General features: G+C 41.6%; 1 protein-coding gene across 1 annotated transcript in view; it reads left to right on the top strand.

Annotated features, from left to right (window-relative positions):
* HCN1 (hyperpolarization activated cyclic nucleotide gated potassium channel 1) overlaps positions 1-22925 on the top strand; it is a 309640-nt gene that overhangs the window by 32932 nt on the left and 253783 nt on the right. The window contains exon 2 of the mRNA XM_084832057.1: positions 20876-21299. Within this exon, the coding sequence (XP_084688183.1) occupies positions 20876-21299 (424 nt within the window). The remainder of the gene's footprint in view (positions 1-20875; positions 21300-22925) is intronic.

Raw genomic sequence — 22925 nt, 5'->3', positions numbered from 1 at the left:
ATGCACTAAATTGACCAATTTAAACATTACAATTCAAGCCAAGGAAAAATTCCAGATCAAAAACATGACTTTGCATGTTTGAGGGAGAGAACTTTTTGTTGAACAGCCAACCAAACGGCATAGGGTAGGTTAGTCCTATCCAGTGTTAGTTCTACTTAGAGTAGACCCATTGAAATGAATAGGCGTTAAGTTAGACCAGCGTGCAGAACCTCTTTTAGACAAGGGCCAAATTCTATTTGGGAGCAACTCTTGGGGGCTGCATTCCAGTGGTGGGTGGGGTCAAAGGCACCCCCCACAAATATGAGAATATTTTATCTTAAAGCTCTTACTGCCGGCAACTAAGCCTTTGGAGAGGCATTTCAACCTTTTAGAATAGGGGGGAAAAAAACCTGCACAAAAGCAGGGAAAACACCAAATAGCCAGTAGTTGGGGGGAAAGGGTGAGGGGGCCTTCTGGGGAATCCCGGAACGCTGGATTGTGACTCCTGGGGGGCAGGATTTGGCCCCCAGGCCTGAAGTTCTGCACCCCTGAATTAGACTAATATTGGATACAACCCATACAAATGAAAAGTGTTTTCTGCTTTTCACCCAAATCTTGGACACTAATTGCTACTTGTCACCAGCTTTTGAATAGCTCTGTCCATCTGTTGGAGTTCTTTTTAAGGGTAACACTGTCTTTGCAGCCCCTGAGCCATCCCACAGGATGCAGCTCAGGGAGGTTCTTGGGAGCAAAGGAGCTGAGCCATCCTTAGCTAATCTCACAAAACCCCTGACTAAGCTTAAAGTTGGAGAATAATCTTGCCATGTGCTCTCTGTAACCTCCCCAAATGCACATGACTGTAGAAAGGGCTATGGGTGGAACTGTTCCCAGAGACATACATTTATGTATTTATAAAATGTAGGTCCTATCCTTCCACTACAAATGGTGCTCAAGGCAATTAACAGTTGTTGTTATTCAGTTGTTAAGTCGTGTCCGACTCTTCGTGACCCCATGGCCTTCCTGTCCTCTGCTCTCTCCTGGAGTGTGCTCAAGTTCATCAACTAACAGTACAAATAAACAAGTTACACTTAAAACATTAAAACTCATCAATTAAAAACACATCTAACAAAAACACATATGATAATCACAAAATAAATTACACCTTTTTAAAAATATAACATGAAAATGATGGAACCATGAATTCTGAAAGGAACATGTTTAGACAGAGTTACCACTTTTTTTTGTACGTATCTGTAATATTGAGCAAATCCCTTTTCTTGAGTCTGTTCTTCCTGTCTGTCAACATTTTCTTGGGAGAGAGTTATTATTGTGGAACACTTAAGTATTAGCTTAAAGCTCAGAGTGGAGAACAGGGAAAATCCCAGTTCCAGTGGCCAATATTTAAAACAAAATGTTTCCCATCTGCTTACACCATACTTAGAGAAAAGGGGGAATTATTCATTTCATTCATACCCAAATTTAGCATTCACTCTGGGTGATGTTAATCATGCCTGCACAAAGGGTTTTCTGGTTGATATAAAGAGGAGATAATGGGCATGGTTAAGCAATGTATCTGTCACGACATGCAGATATAAGAAAAGTAATAAGATGGGTAGAAAATGGGGTTTGAAAAATCTTTTATTCAAGAGAGTTGTAGTATTAAGTGTTCTGAGCAGAAAACCCCCCTAATATTTATTTCAGTAATAACAAAAATAGCAAGTTCTTTACCATAATAATTTAGGAGGTTTATAAAGCAGTAGTAAAGGAGAGTGTGACTGATAGAGCTGCTAGAATCACTAAGGAAAAGAGTACAGAAGTTGCTTAATTTGGATATACATTTGGATATACATGGGCTGGGGGAGTATAATGGAGTGTTTTTTGTGAACCGCCCAGAGAGCTTCGGCTATTGGGCGGTATAGAAATATAAATAAATAAATAAATAGATAGATAGATAGATAGATAGTGTTGTCTGAAGCCCTATTCAGGTATCTATCTATCTATCTATCTATCTATCTATCTATCTATCTATCTATCTATCATCTATCTATCTATCCTCCCATCTGGCTGGTCACCCAGCCACTCTGGGTGATGTACAACAATAAAAACAGTTCAAAACAAGAAAATTCTTCATTAAAAGCATCACATTTCTAAGATTACCCTAACCCACCCCAAATGCCTGCCTGAACAACCACGTTTTTAATGCGTGGTGGAAGCTCATTAAAGAGGAGGCATGGTGGAGTTCCCTAGGGAGGGAGTTCCACAGAGTGGGGGCCATCACAGAGAAGGCCCTCTCCCTCGGTCTCACTAGCCTAGCTGTCCTGGCTGATGTGACAGAGAGAAGGCCATCCGAGGCTGATGTTTTGAGCGGCCTATTATGCCTGAATATGGTACACTAACACATGTAAGAGGCTTGGCATGTGGGACAAATGCATTGTCCCCGCTAACAACAAACTGCAATCCCGTCTAACCAGTCAACACAGTATCATACATATGAAGAATCCTGCTGGATCAGACCAAAGGCATACCTAGTCAAGCATTCTGTTCACACAGTGGTCAATCAGCTGCCTGTGGAAAGCCCACTGGTAGGCCATGAGTGACATAGCTATAGGTCCCCCAGCAGCTATAGTTCAGAGGCATACTGGTGGTAATATATACCTGTCATGACTAGTAGCCATTGATAGCATTATCCTCCTTGATTCCAAGCATGGTCTTCTGACCACTTCCCTATGCCCTGCAGCTATTTAGCATCTGGTAAGAGTGGCTGCTGCTTAGCACTGCATTCCAGTGTCAAGGCATACCAGCTTCACGGATTACACTCCCATAATTCTGGGAGGGATTCCATTCCCATTAATTAAAATAGGATTATGGCACAGTAGCCCTTGGAAATTCAATGTACAGGCTGTAGATTTAAGTACTCATAACTGAAGTGAAGCATGGGAATAGTGAGTTTCAGAGCAACGCCTAAGTGCTGTCATCTGCAGCATAATGATGTTCTCAGTATGTTTGCTTGTGGTGATGAAGTGGGTTCTGTTTGTCAAGCCCCTGACAGACTTGTTAGCTGTCACTTTGGGAATTTAAATCAGTTCGTTAAGGATTCTAGAGGCCACTCTGTCTTAATAACCAAATTTGGAAAGTTCCAATTATGTATATCTCTACATAAATCTGCATAATGTTTTGTACTGATTGCTGTGATGTGATTATCTAAGCCTATGTTTTTAACTTCCATTCCTTTTTTGTTTTTGAAGACTGGACAAATATAACACACAGCAAATTTGAATGACCTGGTGAATGCTATAGCAATTATTGCCTCTTTTATGGGTTGCAAGACTGCAAACCAAAGATGATAAGAAAATTGGTGAACCAAACAGCTTTTACTTATGAGATGGAGCTGCCCCCGCTGTGAATCCTGCACAAAAGGGGAAGAATGAAGAGAGCCTCTGATAAAAACAAACAAACAAACAAACAAACAAATTCAGCTTATTTAATGTATTGGTTAATACAGTCTTGTCAAACATTACTGGGTTTGTTTCAGGCTTAAAAGCTGGAGAAAACCCTGTCAAAGTCCAGGTCTTCCATATCTGCAGTATTATGTAAGTTGTACTCCATCCTTCTGTTTTGTTCAGGACTTCTGCAAACCTGACATTTGAGTGTTTGATATTTCTGGTCTTCCAGGGCCACTTTTAGCACTGGAGACACACGGGCTGTCCATCTTTTAATGAAGCCTTTAAAAGTGTTGTCCTCATTTGGATATAGAAGAAAGCGAGCACAGCAGTGAAATATAAATAATCGATGTCTGCTAGACCATTTTGAGAATCCAGCATGGTGCTCTTACTGAAATAAATGTGAAGCATTTATATTTGTATTTTGTGATAATAAGATGTGTGTTATAAATGTACTTTTAATCCTTCTTGGTGCCCTCTTTTGGCTACTCCTGTCCAATGTAAAGTTTTAGGCCGTGGATCTGTTTTTAGATGTTGTTCATGTAGTGCCAGGCACACTGCTGATGCTTTAGAAAGTTTGAAGCAACTAGTGATATTGTAAAAATCTGCAGTGGATTCAAATGAGTTGAGATTTCTATGAATCTGACCTGCATATTCTGTAGTAGACTGGCTTTTCCTGAGTCATGACAATTCCATGGTCTTGAAGAATGGTTTTTTGCTTTTGCTGTGGATTTGTGCTACTTCACATTAACTATTGTGCATTAGCACAAGTAGAACAACATTCTGATTAAAACATCCAATTATGTCAATAAGTGGATGACAGAATGAAAGATGTTGCAAAACACAGACAGAACAGATTCAACAAAATCTGTACGTTCCTAGAGGCAACACCCTGATTTGGAAGCAATATGCCTTGCCAAGTGTATTCTTGCCTTGAAAGAAAAATGTTCGAACAGGATGGTAAATGGACCAGAGAAGCACTGAAATAATAACATTAAAATATCAAGGCTTCAATGTTATACCCATTTACCTGGGACTAAGCCCCACTGAGTTGCTTCTGAGTAGAGATCTGGAGGATTGTGCTGCAAGATGGGCAACTGGCAGAATAATTCCATTTTTGTGAATCGCTAAAGCAATAATATACATTGGCTCAATACATTATAGTTTTAAAAAAAGGTAATGCAAGCCATGGTTTTACATCACATTTTCATTTTCATTTCAGTTTTATCAATGCAATTTGTACTGTTATCTGCAAAAGGGTCCTTATTAGAATATTAGCTCTCATTGTTTTTCTTCTGTGTCATATCACAGCCTTGATGGAGCTATTCTATTCAACACATTGCTCGGATAGAAGGAGATGTGTGTGTGTGTGTGTGTGTGTGTATATATATATAAACTAGCCATTTGATTCAATCAATCGATCCATTCAAAATATAAAATTTGATTAGAAGTGCAGTAACTTTCAACTCCAAGACATAAAGGGGAAGTTTAATTTTTAGGAATACAGTTGTTTATCAGTGAAATGAAGAGCAGCATTGGGTCACAAGTGATGGTGACCTAAGTTTCCTCGAGTGCTTATTTTAAGAGCAGCTTATCAGAAGTTGCAGCTATGGGCAACTTACTTGAAGAGAAACACTTTCCATTGTCACCTCTAACCTGTACTTCATGTGTCTGAAGCAGGAAGACAGCTGTGTGTAAAGTTATTAAGCAACTGGGAATACTTTGAACTCTCAGGGATCAGAGACAATCTTTGTTGCAAGAGGTTTCAAAGAGTGTAGTCTGCAGAACAAAATGTATCGCTACAATGTAAAGTTGCTCTGGTTGAGCAGAATAGTGGGGAATAGCTCTCCTTTCTGGATGGTTGCATTCATGCATATGGTTGCATAGTTGTTAGCTGCGTCATTGTGCCTTGCAAGGGAAAGTACATTTCAAAATTAATATGATATTCAGTATTATCACTCAGAGAGTCTTGCATATTTCCAACATATTGCCTAGAACAGAGAACTGTTAAAAGCCAATACTAGGTGGATATGACAGGCTCCATAATTTTGAAAAGAATACATAGTTGTGAAGGTTCACAGAGTGGAGATGCCAAATCCAGTGGTGGTGGTTAATTGTTTGAGGCAGTTAAATTTAGCCATGGTTGTATTTACTTTGAGCTCCTTATCTGTCAAGTATTAGCTGCCCAAGATTTGCATTGCCATAGTTGGATCTGTGATGCCCCCCCCAATCCCCATTTTATCTATCTGCATTTGTCCTTTTCGTTGTGTTCTGTTTCATGATGCTATGTCAACTAGGAATGGATACATCCATCTGGTCCATGCCATATTCACATGTCTGTTGTTAAATCTGTTTGGTCTTGTTTTCACATTAATCTGCAATAGAACACTGCACAGAATTTTCCTTTTGTATACACATTTTAATTATACCTTCTCTCAAAACACACATTTCTAAAGGTGTTTTGAGAGACAGTGCATTTTTGAAATGCATCTTGAAACTTTTTTTTGATCCAAGAACTATATCATAATGTTTGAGAACAACAAAAGCCAGTGGATAGTGAAGTTCTGATCTGCATGTTAGTCTAGAATCGTAGAATAGTAGAATAGTAGGTTTGGAAGGGGCCTACAAGGCCATCGAGTCCAGCCCCAATCATAGAATAGTAGGGTTAATCATAGAATAGTAGGGTTAAGGTGTGGATCAGGTCAGTTGCTAGTGGAATTCATAAAGATCAGATTCTACAAGCCTCTATAATACCAATACCAGTGGTAGTTTTGTTCATTTTTACAATTCATTTGCTGGGAATGGGAGAACTGTCTAAATCAAGGGTGGACAACTTTGGAGGTCCAGGAGCCATTTTCATGTCCCTGGACCCTGCCCATGGGCCGTAGTCAGCAGGGTGCTATGTGGCACCCCAGGAAACCTTAAAAATGGTTGAGCTAGCACTGCAGAGTGCTAAATGGGTGAAATTTAGCTTGTTTGAAGTTAAAGTTGATCCTTTTAGTGCTTCACTATGGAGCACTGAAAGGGTGAAATTTAGCTTCAGAACAAGCTAAATTTGACCCTTTTTGTGTTCCACAGTGCTAATATGGTCATTTAAAAAAGGGGGGGGGGATTCCCTCTGCTGCATTCAGCAGCACAGCAGTGGGATGCATGCAACCCATGGTCCATCTGTTGTCCACCTATGTCCTAAATGCTATAGGAATTGTTTCATTCTTCTAGTGCCAGAACATGCCGGCAAAAAGGAAAAATATACTAAATTATGGATGGAATCAGGTTATATTTCTTATTTTGGCTGGAATAAAGATCAGACTACATGTTATGATAAAGACATAGCATGCAGCTCTGTGTTTGTTTTACTCTATGACCCATATGCTTTACTCAGTAAGCATATGGGACATGATCCAGATCCAATGGAGTGTTCCCCCCACTCTTTTTTTAACTGCTGCATGGCATGGGGGAATTTCAGAGGCTGGGGAATGAAGGATTAAACCTCCCTTCCAATGGTCCCAGTCTGGATCAGGGCTCCACACTCATATTTTAGAGAAAAACAGATATGGAGCTACAAGCTAAAATTAAAGTAACATTGAATTTGATCATAAGTAATCACAAATAGAAGTAATCCAGTGCCCAGTTATTTGCTCAACTGCTATTGAAATCAGTTAACCGATCTGAATTGTGGCCAATGAGTTCAGTAAATGACAAATAGATTGATTTGCCTTCTATAGGTGAAATACATACCACTGGATATAATTAACTGTCAATTATTTATCACTGGAAAGATTTAGGTGTTGTTTTGGACTAAATGAAACCGTTTAACGTTCAGGATTGCAGAGTTACTTCTTCTTTTGCATCTCCTCCTGTTTTGTTGTTGTTTCTTTTTTAGCTTTTTTGGCATTAGTTTGGTTCAGCTTTCCCTGAGAAATGAGTGTTGAGGAGAAGCTTGGAGCATCTCTACACCAGCCTAAAATTCCACATTTAAAACTGGGCTTTCTGCTTCTGTTTCAAATGCAGGATCATGGCAGACTTCTTTTACATGCGCTTCCTCCCCCCTTTCCCCCTCCTTTCCCCTCGTATCTGAGTCTTCCAGATGTTTCATTATATAGCTGCTAGATGGCGCTGTGGTCTAGCGCCTCTGATTGTGGGTTGGTTTTCCTCTTTTCATAGAGGGAACTCAAGTGAAACTCAAATGCTGTAATTTGATAGCTCATTACCTCCGATCTTTTAAAAAATGGAGTGAAGGTCATTTAGCGCAGGAGACACCTTGGAGGTTAACAATGTCATCTAAAGGACCCACAAACTTCCATGAGTAACCAATCTCAATAGCAGGGTAAAAGTTCCATGTGAAGAAGCCCTTGGACTCTAGCCTTCTCTCTAATGTGGTCAACGTCCTATTGATACTGTCTTTATGTGACTCAAATACACTGGGAAATATGCACAACTTTCTTATGGAAGACACACAATCAGTGAAATACTAGGGAGTCCAATGAACCTGCCAAAATCAAGAATTTTCTCCCACAAAATAAACACTTATTAAAAGGTCATGCTTAAAATACAAAAATAAATGCATATTTTTCTGGCATACCTCTCATACGTGACAATTTTAGATGAATGGTTTCCTGCCTTGCAGTGAGGCAGAACAGAGCCCAGGTGGAAAACTATTGTATAGAAAGTGAACACAAGATCCTTGGACACACTGCAAAATGGCAAGGAAAGTTATATTTGGCTCTTTTAAGTCTGCAGTCCTGTAAACATTACTTGGGAGGAGGGTCACACATAAGATCGGACTGTAGGAGAGCAATTCAGACATTCAGCTAATTAGATGACTCAGCATTGGATCAGTTCATAAGTTCTGTCCCTCAGATGTTTAAATATCTTGTTCTGATCTGTAAAAAATATCAGATTATGAACTGTGACTCTAATAAGATGTTAAAATGGACCAGATAGTATTCATAAATTAGCAAATCAAATTCTACTGTCACTTTCCTTTTACAAACATCCATATTTGCACATGCATTGATTGAGATACGTTCATGCTTGGTTAGCTTTAACTTTGGTGAATCTCTTACCATCATCTTCTAGTAGAATTGAACCCAGTACTGTGTTGTGCTGTTCCCTGCAAGCCAAGAAATCAAGCAACCAGTCTGAACCGAGAAAAAACAAGTTGTATAAGTTCGGATTTTTCAGGCATTCATTAAAATCGCCAGTAAACCGTACTAAACAGCAAATGCATGAATAAGAAAAAAAGAATCAGCTGTGTGCAAATAAATTCTAAGAAATAATGTTTTGATCAAACAAATGTGGCACATGGCCAACCAAGGCCAATTTGACACACAATGTGATGTTGTAAATGAATCATCATGAGTTATTTCCCCAGTTCTGATACCAGTCGATCACTGCTATTTTGATAAAGAAGAAAATTAACAAAAACCTTTACAAATCTGAGATTAGTGTTGAGCTTTGGGGTAAATATTTCTAAATGCTTAGGCAATCATGGTATTTGTAAAGTTAAAGCTTCCAAGGTTGAACTCATAACCATCAAATGCCTTATTCTGTACTCTGTTGTGCTGTAATGGAAACAGTGGGCAGTATTCCAGATGTTTTAGATCTGTCTTGATCTTTACAATATAGTTAAATATAAATGGCAGAAACGTCATACAGAGGCACCCAGCACGAACAGCCCATCTCAGAGTAAAAATCTGATTCTGCCCAGCTGCATAAGAGCTGCATCAGCCCCTAATTTTAACAGTACGGAGGAGCATTATCCTGGGTAGCCTGCCTTTCTGCTTGCTAAATGGGCTGTTCTGAGCATGTGTACCTGGTGCACATACTCCGTATACACCCAGGAAGCCACAGAGCTTTCAGGGCACCACAACAGTCCAAGCAAGCCTGTCAGTAGCCGCACCATGCTCGGAAAGGAGTAACCCCATTAAGCCAAATATAGGATGATTTTTGAGGCTACAAGAATCCTCAGGAAGGGATTCCCCCATTCCGCCTTGTTCTCTAGCTAGAATGCAGTGCTCTGCAAAGCAGGCAGTGCATGGGCATATAACAGGAGTGTTGGGAGAGGTGGGGTTCACTGCAGGGAATCAGTGCCCTCTTGTGTGTATTGTAAGAGCACGTCTGGATTATACCAACATCCAGAAATCATTTTGCTCTTGCACACTTGTCCGTCTCGGAGTCCAATACTTCCTGAATCCTCACCGTTCATTTATCCATACCCTTATTGGTAAGTGGTGGTGGAGTTAGAGGAGACTATTAGTAGACTTCATGATCCTGTACAGAGCTGTCCTTCTAATGCCCCTGATAGGTTTGACCTCTTTTCCCTTTGCTGCTGGATGCTGCTTCCTTGTAAACTGCTTGACAGTGACTCACATCTATCTGTGTGCATGTTGAAAATACTAGCCTACAATCTAATGGCAGCTTCTCACACTATAAAATGTACTTGGATAGTGGTACAGATACCAGGGTCTAAAACACCCAGTGGCTACATTTCAGTGTGCCGCAGCTTCTTAGAGAGGCGTAGGAGCGGACCAGAAAAAAACACTGTGTGCCAAAGTCATTTAAGAATTTGACACATTTCTGCCTGGAGCCTGCTGACTCAGGAAGAGTAATTTTTCCTTAAACGAAATGGGAGGTAGATAGACTTTTGGTGACATTTTCCTTAAGATGATTTCGTTGTTTGAGTGGGGGAGGATTCATATTTGGGCAACCCAAAGGCAAATTGTCCCAGCCTTCTGCCTTTCCCCCCTGTATGCCTCCACTGCAAATAACAGGGCTATACCTACATAAGTCTGGGCACAGACTGAAAGTTGCTGCAGCAGTCTGAGATAGGCTGCTGAAGTCAGAATGTAAAGAAAAATGCAACACACAAGATTTTAGAGTGAAAAGTGATTCCTTTCAGAATGCTTTGCAAGACCATGTATATTCAGATGGGAAATGATTTGATCAACAGGGAAGGACAGTATAATACCAACAAACCCCCAGAAATAATTTGAATGTCCGTGCAGGTGAATATATGTGACATTTTACCAGTTCCTTTTCTGTCTGTATGGTATTGTGATAATAGGCCTACGTTCCTCAAAAATGTAGGTGTTTAAATGCTGAAAATTGCTAAATGATGATGATGCATCTTCTTTCCCAGTATGTTTTCCAATAGCCGTAGTTGCAAAGAAGCAACGCATGGCTCAGAGCTTGACCATGCTTCTTTGGGTGGAGATGCCCAGTCGAAGCAGGACATGTGTTTGACAATGTTTCCACGGTATTTATTGCTAAGGCAGGGGGCCGGGGGTGGGGGGAAATCCCATTAACTTCAAGATGGTAGGCAGGGTGTGTTTTCTCATGCAAGCAGGAAACACAAATTTTGTGGAATGCCAGCAGAGGGAAAGCAGTAGGCACTCTTTGATCTAACAGTAGGGTGAAACAATTTGGGCTTCTGAACATTTATGAGATTCACTTTGATCTAGTGAATGGTGCTCCTCAAGTGCAAGAATTTTATTTCAACAAAGGCTTAGAAGGGATTAGAACTGCTGTCCATGTGAGCTGGGTTAGCCAAGCATCCTGCTGTATGGAGGACAGTCCTCTATTTTAAACCAGACTTGCCCTGTCCAAGTCTTGCTTAAAGTTAAAGAACCCTAAGAAGAGAGTGCAGGGCCTTAAAGTTGCCCATCAGCAGGTAATACTTGGACAGCAGACTGAGCAGGCACACAGGTCACCAAGTTCCAGTCCTCCCCATTATAGTGCGACGTATTGTATTTCTACTTGAACTATAATAATTATTTCAAAATTTTCATCTATTCGTATTAACTAACACATGCAAGTAATATGCAAAACTTTTCCCTCTTTCATCCTCTTGTTTTTGGTGTTGCATAAGTGTCCAACCTAATGTAGCCCACTGATTAAACGAGTCAGAAGGCTGTAGTTCAAACCTCAGCTCTTCTGTGAACTCAGAAAGGTCACTGTCTCTCAGCCTAGGGAATATGGGGATAATAGCACTTACATGTCATAGCGGGTTTTGGTCATGGTGATTTATACAAATCAGTAGCATTCTGAACACTCCGAAGCAATATATTAGTAGAGAGCTGGCCTTCTAGGAATTAAAGGAGAAAAGGGTGACCCAGGCAGCTACCAGGGTGAGAGGGAACCAAGAGGCTCCATGGGTTCGCCACTCTCCAAAGAAATAAGGGTACGAACCAAAGAAGATGATAACTATTGCTTTTCATCAAATTTGTGGTGGCAATCCAAGGTATCTCAGGGTCTAGTTCCTACACTAGGCAGAGAAAAGCAGTTGACCATACTTTTGTCTTTCACAGATGAAAAGCAGTTTGAAAATATTTGCATTACAGTTACAGGCCGTGAAAATTTTCTTGTTTCAAGCTGCTTTTAATTAAGGATGGTAGTGCTCTGTATTACAGCTGCTGCTATTTTTAATGTTTCATTTTTTTAGCTGCTATTGACTGATTTTTGTTAGATGTGTACTGTTTTGAACTGCTGCTGCACCAATATTTTAAATGCATTTGGTATGGCTTGTGTTTTTTATTATACGTTACTGGTTAATTTTATGGGATTGGATCCTGACTGAAGCTGGATCCAGCTGTGCTGGCAGGAGTGGACTTCCCCACCCCTCTCTCCTTCCCATGGCAGCCCCTCCAGCCCTCTTAAAATGCTACACAGAGAGTCAGGAGACCCTGCTGAATGGGGTGAGCTGTGGCAGGGGGAGGAGGTGGGATCTCCCAAAATTGGGTGATGGGCTTCCACTGGTGGAGCCCTTCATCTTGCAGGAGACAGATCCTGGATCCAACCCATGGTCTTAATATGTTGTGAGCTGCCTTGGGAGGGCTTGCCTCGAGAAGCAGCATGCAAATATTGAAATAATAATAATAATAATAATAATAATACACATTTCTATACCGCCCAATAGCCGGAGCTCTCTGGGTGGTTTATAAAGATTAAAAATATTAAAATACGATATACAGAGATTAAAAACCATTTACATAAAAAACACATGAACAGACAATATACACAAAAGAAACATATATCTAAAACAACTTCAAACAAATAATCTGAAAAACAAACAACCATAACCATAAGGCATTCCAGGATCGATTAAACACTTATCATATACTGCCGAATGCCTGGGAGAAGAGAAAAGTCTTCACCTGGCACCGAAAAGATAATGATGTTGGTGCCAGGTGGGCCTCGTCGGGGAGATCATTCCATAATGATTTTTTCTAAGGTGGTAAGTAATATACATGTATATATTTATTGTTTATTTATTACATTTTTATACTGCCCAATAGTCGAGGCTCTCTGGGCAGTTCACAATTAAAACCATAAGATACAACATGGCACACTATAAAACTTTTCAAAGTTTAAAAGTACCACATAAAACCAAAATAAAACCCAGCAGCAGTTACAACCCAGGGGAAGCCTGTGTGAAAAGGTGTGTTTTGGGGAGGCGTTTAAAGGATGTTTTGAACTGCTGTTTTGAACTGTTCATGGGAAGGGCCGCGGTGGCTTAGTGGTTAAGACGCTGAACTGCAGACTGGAAGGTCGGCAGGACAGCAGTTTGAGACCCGAGTGCCGCATGACGGAGTGAGCTCCCGTCTTCAGTCCCAGCTTCTGCCAACCTAACAGTTCGAAAGCAAGAAATTGCAAGTAGATAAATAGGTACCGCTTCGGCAGGAAAGCTAACAGCGTTCCGTGCACCGAACAGCGTTCAGTCATGCCGGCCACATGACCACGGAAGCGTCTTCGGACAGCGCTGGCTCTTCGGCTTAGAAACGGGGATGAGCACCGCACCCTAGAGTCGGACACGACTGGTTGGGGACACGTTTACCTTTACTTTTTTTAAAGGATTTTACATTTTCTGTAGTAGTAGTAGTAGTAATAATAGAAGGGGAAGGAAAAGATAAAAATATGTGGTCATTCACTTTTTTGAGTCTACGAGCTGGAACGTTACAAAAGAGGTTTGAATTCATACTTGCAGTCGCAACATTTCTGCTCACTGTGTGGGTGATGTATGCGTCCTAAGAAGCAGCTCATTTTAATTAGCTACACATCATGAATCTTTACTTTCCTGTGGCAGAGCTTGACCTAATCTCATGGCACCTCGTTATTATCATTTAAGCCCCAAGGAATCTCTGAATCCAAATGAGGAAGGATTCAAATTGTGCAAAATTTCCAACACACCGCACCTGTTAACCCTCACCAGGAGCCCTGATAAGTGACCAATTGTTCTATAACTCAGTGCTTCTCGCCCGAAATAATGGCTGAATAATGGCCCTTAGTTGTTTCAAGGTGTCCTGGTGCAAAATCTGTATCCAGCGTTAATTAACTACTAATCGGGTCTTGAGCTGTGGAACTTGTGAAACAAGAATAAGGGACTGTGAATCACACAAAGCCTGGACACCTTCAATTAGAAAGTGGACTTGAGCCCTGGCATTTCTAGAAAGTGGCCCCTGCACAACTGTATATGCTGAATATGACTTAGGAGCGCAGGGATGGCGAATGAAATTATAAACTTGGAAGTGTTGCCAGTGCTGATATTATTTATTATTTTATTTATTACATTTATATCCCTCCTCAAAGAACCCAAGGTGGTGTACATAATCCTCTCCATTTTATCCTCACAACAACTACAATAATCCTGTGAGGTAGGTTGGGCTGAGAGAGTCAGTGACTGGCCCAAAGTCACCCAGTGAGCTTCCATGGCCGAGTGGTGACTAGGACCCGGATCTCCTGACTCTTGGTCCAGCACTCTAGCCATACTGAAAATGCTTTCCATTTGTTTAGGATTTTTGCATACTTGGATCAGAAGCCGATGCAACAGCTGTGGTTTCAAAGATTAGCAAATTTATTTGTGATCATTCTTATTTAATTCAGTACATTTATACCTCACTTTCCTTCCAACATGGAGCTCAAAGTAGCATACATGGGGTTGCCGGGCAGTCTCCCATCCAGATGCCAAGATGGAATGATTTAAATCAAGGCAATTTAAATCACTGATTTAAATCAAGTTTCCCACTGAAACTTTTTCATATATTTCCCGAGCAATGTTTATATTGAGATTTAATTGTTGTTTTAAAACCATCTATTTTTATCCATCCTGCCAGGCACTGACCAGGCTTAGACCACTTAACTTCAGCAACATGGCTGCATCATGTACCCTCAGATTATGCCTTGCAAGTTCTTAAATAATCTCAGTTCTTTTCTCACCCATCACCACAGCAATGCTGCCTGTGAGTCCATCTTTTAATATTCCATTTTACAATTGGGAAAGCAAGGCTAAGAAAGAAAGAAATTACCCATTTGTATGGGTAATTACCCATTTGTATTGTAAAATTTGTATTATTAATGTAATAACTGAAAGACATTTTTCCAAGTTTAAAACTGCTTAACTGGGATAAGAAAACCCCACTTAGCATCACATTTGGAGATGCACTGAGGAGCACATGAAGACCCGCCTGCCACCTCTCCAGACTAGAGACTCTGCAGAGATACCAGCAGCAAATAGCAGCAGCAGAGGGCAGCAGCTTTAAAGACCAGAAAGAAAGGGGCAAACACAGATTTTACCTGCTCCTTTTTAGCTGCTGCTCTCTTTTATATTCTTTGATACTGTTTTATATTTTACATCTTAGCATTTTAATATGTGCCTGGGAAGTCCATCGAGCAACTCAGGGGGTCGGGGAGGTGCCACCATAACTGTGGTCATGGGTAGAGGGAGGTATGGCATTGGGGGATTAACAGGCCAGCTGAGGAGAAGAGGGGCTAGACACTTTACGGCTATCCCCTCTTCTGGTTCTTCCCCCTATCAGATGGTTCCTGGCAGTCTTACCAGCTTGCCCTTGGGTCTGGTGCTGCTGTTGCTGAATGCCATGTCAGTCCAAAATAAAATCTGCTTCATACATGATTTGATGGTGGATGAGGGGGCTGACCTGGTATGTATTACTGTGATCTGAGTGGGGGAACTGGGAGGGGTTACTCTCTCCCAGCTATGCCCTCCTGGGTACTCAGTGTAGCACCAACACCGATTCAAGGGTTGGGGAGGGGGGGTTGCTGTGGTCTATAGGAATTTGATCCCCCTCTCTAGGCTTCCTGCTCATTTGAATGCAGATCGTGAGTGTTTGTACCTTGTGTTGGGTACCCAGGACAGATTAGGGATTCTGCTGGTGTACCGCCCACCCCGCTGCCCATCAGACTCCCTTCCTGAATTGATGGAGGTGGTCTCGGACTTGGTGTTGAGGCCCCTAGGATGATGGTCCTGGGGGATCTCAACTTCCATGCCGAGGCCACTGTATCCGGGGTGGTTCAGGACTTCATAGTCGCCACAACAACCATGGGGCTGTCCCAACATGCAATTGGCCCAATGCCTGGTTTTCTCTACTGGGCAGGAAGATGGTGATCTGAAAGTGGAAGAATTAACATCTGTCCCTTTGTCATGGTCAGATCAATTCCTGCTGAGGTTTAGACTCTTGGCAGCCTTCCCCCTCTGCAAGGGTGGGGGACCTATTAAAATGGTCTGCCCCCAGAGGCTAATGGATTCCAGAAGGCTCTGGGGGATTTTCCTGCTGGTATGGCTGGTGCTCATGTTGAAGCGCAGGTCGCTCTGTGGAATGCAGAGGTGACTCAGGCAGTTGACATGATCACGCCCAAACGCCCTCTCCCTCTGAGCAGAGCCTGGCCAGCTCCTTGGTATACACCCAAGCTGAGGACAGTGAAGCAAGAGTGGAGATGGCTAGGACGCAGGTGGAGCAAAACTCATGCTGAGTCTGACCGAACACAGGTTAGAGCTCATTATTGAGCCTACTCTGTGGTGGTGAGGGTGGCAAAGAGACAGTTCCTTTCCACCAGCATTACATTTCTCAGTGTCGTCCAGAGGAGGTTTTCTGAGTGGTTTGTGTCCTGTTACATTCTGGGCCAGGGAGAGAGACTTTGGAACTCTCAGTAGCACATTGTGATGAGTTTGCATGGCACTTTGAAGATGAAGCCACTCAGATTTGTCATGAATTGGACACCATGATTAATGCAGTTTCATTGGTAGAGGTGTTCAGAGCACCATCTGGTCCAGTTTTATTGGATGAGTTTCAGTTATTGAGGCCTGAGGATGCAGACAAGGTGCTTGGCCAAGTCCGATGGACCACTTGTGTGCTTGACTCTTGCCCTTCATGGCTTATTACATCAAACAAGGAGGGGATGTCTGGCTGGGTCCAGGAGGTTGTAAATTCCTCCTTGAAAGAGGGAGTGGTGCCATCCTCTTTAAAAGAGGGGGTAATCAGACCACTCCTGAAAAAGCCTAATCTGGACCTGGAGGACATTAACAATTATAGGCTGGTGGCCAACAACCCCTTCCTGGGCAAGGTGCTTGAGCAGGTCGTTGCAGGACAACTCCAGGTACTCTTGAATGAAATGGATTATCTAGATCCATTTCAGTCGGGCTTCAGGCCTGGTTTTGGAATGGAAACTGCCTTGGTCGCCCTGAGGGATGCCCTCTGCTGGGAGAGGGATGGGCAGAGTGTGACCCTGTTGATTCTCCTGGACCTCTCAGCGGCTTTTGATACCATCAACCATGGTATCCTTCTGGATAGGTTGTCAGGGTTGGGAGTTGGAGGCACAGCACTGCAGTGGTTCCGCTCCTACTTGGATGGATGACTCCAGAAGGTGGTGCTGGGGGATTATTGCTCTGTGCAAAGGCAATTGTGCCATGGGGTTCCACAGGGCTCTGTTTTATCCCCTTGCTGTTTAACATCTACATGAAACCGCTGGGGGAGGTTATCCGGAGGTGTGGGCTGAGGTGCCATCAATATGCAGATGACACCCAGCTCTACCTCTCTTTCTCATCAAACCCAGGTGAGGCAGTGGCTGTTCTGAATCAGGGCCTGGGCATGGTAATGGACTGGATGAGGGCCAATAAACAAACTAAATCCAGACAAGACGGAGGTACTGTTAGTGGGTGGTTCATCTGCCCGGCTAGGTGATATTCAACCTGTTCTGGAGGTTGCACTCCCCTTAAAGGATCACATTCGTTGCTTGGGTCCAGACTCTTGGATCCAGAACTGTCACTTGAGGCACAGGTGAACTCAGTGGCATGGAGCACTTTTTATCAGCTTAGGCTGGTATACCAACTACGCCCTTATCTGCACAGAGATAGCCTAGCTACAGTTATCCATGCAATGATAACTTCTCGTCTGGATTACTGCAGTGTGTTATATGTGGGGCTGCCTTTGAAAACGGTCCAGAAACTTCAGCTAGTCCAAAATAGGGCAGCAAGTTTGTTAACAGGGACTGGCCTGCGAGCTCACATTACGCCAGTACTTTTCCAGCTGCACTGGCTGCCAGTCCATTTCCAGGCCCGATACAAAGTGCTGGTATTCAAAGTGGTGGCATTCAAAGCCCTTAACGTCTTGGAGCCAGGTTATCTAAAGGATCGCCTCCTCCCATATGTGCCTGCCTGAACCTTAAGAGCATCCTCTGTGGTCCTTCTCTGTGAGCCCCTAACAAAGGAAGTGAGGCGGGTGACTACTAGGAAGAGGGCCTTTTCTGCTGTGGCACCCTGGCTGTGGAATGAGCTCCCTAGTGAGGTTCGCCTGGCACCTACATTGTATTCCTTCCGGCACCACGTGAAGACCTTTTTATTCTCCCAGGCATTTTAGCATTTTAGCTCTCTAGTCTTTTAGCTTTGGTGTTTTAAATCTGTATTTTAAATCTCTGCATTGCTGCTAGGTTTTATCCTGGTTGTATTGTTATATTGTGGTTTTAATGCATTTATATTTTATATTGTTTTACCCTGTGCTTTTTGGTTTTAATTTTTGTGATCTGCCTAGAGAGCTTTGGCTATTTGGTGGTACAGAACTGTAATACATACATACATACATACATTCATACATATATACATACATACATACATAAAATGGCTCAATGTTTTATATGCTTGGAGTTTCAAATGCAAAGTTTGGGCTATAGAAGCAAAACAAACCATAGGAAATTGCTGTGACAACTTTCCTGCTGGTGTTTAAAACACACACACACACACTTCACTAATGTGAAGTGTTCTGTGTTAATATAATGTCTCTTGGGGTTATGCAACACTTCACACTGCAGTGAACTTAACAGCATGAATTATGTGATATTTGTAAAGGCCTTGAACTTTACTTGGATAGGCAATGCTTTCACATTACCTATGAGTGGTATTGGTTGCAAATGAGATACAGAAATACAGGTGAATTGCACTTCCTATGTTTGTGCACATATCAGTGTTTGATATGGAACCGTGTATTTTCCTTCATCTTATTCCAGTGAACATTCTCCTAATTCGGCATCTCTGATGTTTTAATTGCTGCCTTTTTCAGCTGCTAGTGTTGGTTTGTATTTACGACTTCAGATTTTATGATGTGTAGTTGTCATTTTATTGATTTATTGTGAGCTGCCTTGAATACACTACTTGGGTATAGCAAAGCAGGATAGAGATTATTTAATAAAATAAAATAATGTGGTCCATATACCTGGTGCAGGGATGAGTACCTTATTCTGTCTACCACGGTGCTCCCTAGGATAGAGTGAAGATTATCTGTTATGGCAGTGGAGTCAGAGCACAGTGTATTTATGAACAAAACATGTCATCATTATATATGCCAGGAAGTGTGCCAGACACACTGTGTTATTCAACCCTTCTGTGATTCAAATGACTACATCCTATTATGAGGAAAAGCCTTCCACTCAGCATAAGTGCTCCACTTCCCCAGTGGATAAGATATATATTACCCATGTGATATGGGCTAAGGACTGGGAGCCAAGAAGCTATCCTCCTGTTGAAAATACTTTAAAATAAATAAATAAATGGAGTAGCGTATATATTTACTGTCCATTCCTCATGAAGCATATTCTGCTACATTTGCATTTGGAGGGAATCCAGGAGGGCTGCCAAAGTGTTCATGATTAACAGCAGGCACTGGTTCATTTTTATGTAAACACATTGATAGGTTTTGACAGGAAGGCTGGAAAAATCCACCGAATGCCACCCATCCTTTCAAATATGCCATAGAATGATAAGCTCATTCTTCAGCATAATGCTGAATTTATTCTATATGCCAATCATAGAGAAGAAGGAATGGCAGAATTTGAACATGTTTATATAACTCTAGATATACTCAATAGTGGGGATTCTCAACCTTTGTCATAACGAGGCTTCCTCAGTTATATATAATCAAGGAGTGTGTGTTTTTCAGTTGTGCTACACAAGCATTGAGTTTTAGAATGGATACAGAATTCAGGCATTCAGTTTTTAAACATTCTGTTTAGTTTTGTCATAATGAGGCTTGTGTTAGGAAAAGCAACATAGACTTTATGCTACGCATGAACACCAAGCCTCATTGTTTTTTTAAAAAAATATAGCTTGGACTTATTCCTAAGCTTTATATATTTCACTGATTTGTACATCCCACCTTTCAGTGTATACCTGGCCCAAAGAGAGCCCCCAACATAGAACACAAGCATTAAAAAATTACATAGAACAACATTACAACACTTTAAAAGATGTTAATTCATCAAGTTGAACAGCAATAAAAATAAACAAGATCATAAAATCAATAATAAAATCAGAAACCAGCAACCTGCCAACAACATGTCAGCTCGTTCAATGGTCTTTTGAGAAGGCCACTGCTAAAAGCCAGCACTGAATGGGCCTGGCAAACATCACTCGGAAAGACCTTCTGCAGGGCTACAATTACCAAGAGAATCTTGCAACGTTTAAAGCACAATCCTGTACATGCCTATTCAGAAGTCAATCCCATTGAGTTGAATGGGGCTTACTATTCAATAGGTGGGTATAGGTTACTTTGAAACACCAGAAAGGAAAAGATCTCAAAGCATGACTGAGTGTGGTCTATGTTGTTGTTGTTGTTGTTCAGTCGTTCAGTCGTGTCCGACTCTTTGTGACCCCATGGACCATAGCACGCCAGGCCTTCCTGTCCTGCGCTCTCTCCCGGATTGTGCTCAAGTTCATATTCATTGCATTGGTGATGTTATCTAGCCATGTCATCCTCTGTCGTCCCCTTCTCCTTTTGCCTTCAGTCTTTCCCAGCATCAGGGTCTTTTCCAGAGAGTTTTCTCTTTGAATTAGGTGGCCAAAATATTTCAGCTTCAGCTTCAGTATCTGTCCTTCCAATGAGCAGTCAGGGTTGATTTCCTTTAGGCTTGACTGATTTGACCTCCTTGCAGTCCAGGGGACTCGTAAGAGTCCTCTCCAGCACCACAGTTCGATAAGAGAAGTACACTGGAATAATTATTTTTCCCACATCCTCTTATGATATGTTCTTCAGGACAGCATATTAATGGATTTATTAGTATTACAATCAATTCTCTTGTAATTTTAAAAGCCTTGGCATAAAACATAATTAAATGCCTAAAAGAAATTAAGTTTACATCTTCTTTTGTCCAATAATTGTGTTTTCTATTTCTCTTAGGTTTTACTGGGACTTAATAATGCTTATAATGATGGTTGGAAATCTTGTCATTATACCTGTTGGAATCACATTCTTCACAGAGCAGACAACAACGCCATGGATTATTTTCAATGTAGCCTCAGATACTGTGTTTCTGTTGGACCTGATCATGAACTTTAGAACTGGCACTGTTAATGAGGACAGCTCCGAGATCATACTGGATCCCAAAGTCATCAAGATGAATTATCTAAAGAGCTGGTTTGTGGTGGACTTCATCTCATCAATACCAGTGGATTATATCTTTCTCATTGTAGAAAAAGGAATGGATTCAGAAGTCTACAAGACAGCTAGAGCTCTTCGCATTGTGAGGTTCACAAAAATCCTCAGTCTGTTGCGTTTATTACGACTTTCAAGATTAATAAGATATATTCACCAGTGGGAAGAGGTAAGTTTCTCTTTTGTACAGCTATTCATTCATCTCATGCTTTATAAACAAACAAACAAACAAACAAACAAATGTGCTACATTAAGATGTTGCAGCCCACTGAGACTTCTTAATTCTGAATACGCTCAGGAACAATGCTGTTGCTTGCTGGATGTGAGTCACATTTCCTCTTGTCAATTACAGTTTCTTTTGTACTACTTATGAAAGTGTCTGGGCTACTGTGTTGAAAACTAATAGAAGTTCAGCATAAAGGTATTCATGCCATGCGGGTGGAAGTCAACTTTTCTAGAAAGCCTAATATGAACAGGTCAACACTCCTCACCATAAGAACTGACATAATACTAGTACTGTAATACATTCATGCTACAATCTGTAATAGTTTATTGGTAACAGCAGTAATTTCAAATATTCCTGTTATGTGATGGTGGTGTGATTTTTCCGTGATCGGTATGAATTGGTCTTCGTGGTGCATGTGGGTGTTGCGGTAGCAGCCCTACTTCATAAGGTAACACTGTCATTCAGCGTTTCTCAATTCACCTTCCTAGTTTCCTTGATCTCTTCAATAAGAGAGGTGATAGGTGTAGTGATTTGTCATGAACCTTATACTTTTAACTATCAGCAGGTAGGAATCTGAATAGACATTGAGCACAATGGTGGACAGTTGCCTCACTGTTCCTTGATCAATCCTTGGGAATACTTAGCAGGAGCAAGAAAAGCCTTCCACCAGTATACAGCCATTGGGAGAAGGGAAGGACCATTGAATAGTGCATGAAATATAACTAAACCTTTACCAGCAACACTAATGACAAGAGACAAGATTTAGTGAAGGACTTGAAATCAATGACAATGCTCATCCCAGTTCATTAATTTAACTAAATTTAGTTAAACAGATTTCCCAGTAATAACATATGGCTGTGAGAGCTGGACTATAAGGAAGGCTGAGCGCCGAAGACTTGATGCTTTCGAACTGTGGTGCTGGAGAAGACTCTTTCGAGTCCCCTGGACTGCAAGGAGATCAAATCAGTCAATCCTAAAGGAAATCAACCCTGACTGCTCATTGGAAGGACAGATACTGAAGCTGAAGCTCAAATATTTTAGCCACCTAATGCGAAGAGAAAAGTCCCTGGAAAAGACCCTGACGCTGGGAAAGATCGAAGGCAAAAGGAGAAGGGGACAGCAGAGGATGAGATGGCTAGATAGCATCACTGATGCAATGAATATGGACTTGAGCACGCTCCAGGAGAGAGCGGAGGACAGGAAGGCCTGGCATGCTATGGTCCATGGGGTCACGAAGAGTCGGACACGACTGAACGACTGAACAACAAGTTAAACAGATTTGATTCTTTTCTTTTTTTTCAAATGTCTCAATAATGCAGAGTATTCCACATCTACCTATGGAACTTTTTTTTTTTCCAGGGTAGAGGGTTGCACGAAGGGTTTAGTATGGTTATTTTATTTTTTTGTTGCCGCTGTTATGCTGGACTGGGGTCACGTGACACGATAAGCAACAGTGGGTTATGAGCCTTGTTCGTTTCACACTGTCCTGTCATGTTGTCTGAACCCAGTCAGAGTGGCTTGTGCATGGTTAACAACCCACGCTGCTGGGTTTGGGCAACATAAGCTGCT

Source organism: Heloderma suspectum, chromosome 2 (genome assembly GCF_057233095.1).
Source record: "Heloderma suspectum isolate Gila_16-S chromosome 2, 16-S_ref, whole genome shotgun sequence".
Taxonomy (NCBI): Eukaryota; Metazoa; Chordata; class Lepidosauria; order Squamata; family Helodermatidae; genus Heloderma; species Heloderma suspectum.
Note: the sequence above shows the minus strand (reverse complement) of the source record. Positions and strands in the feature narration are given on the sequence as shown.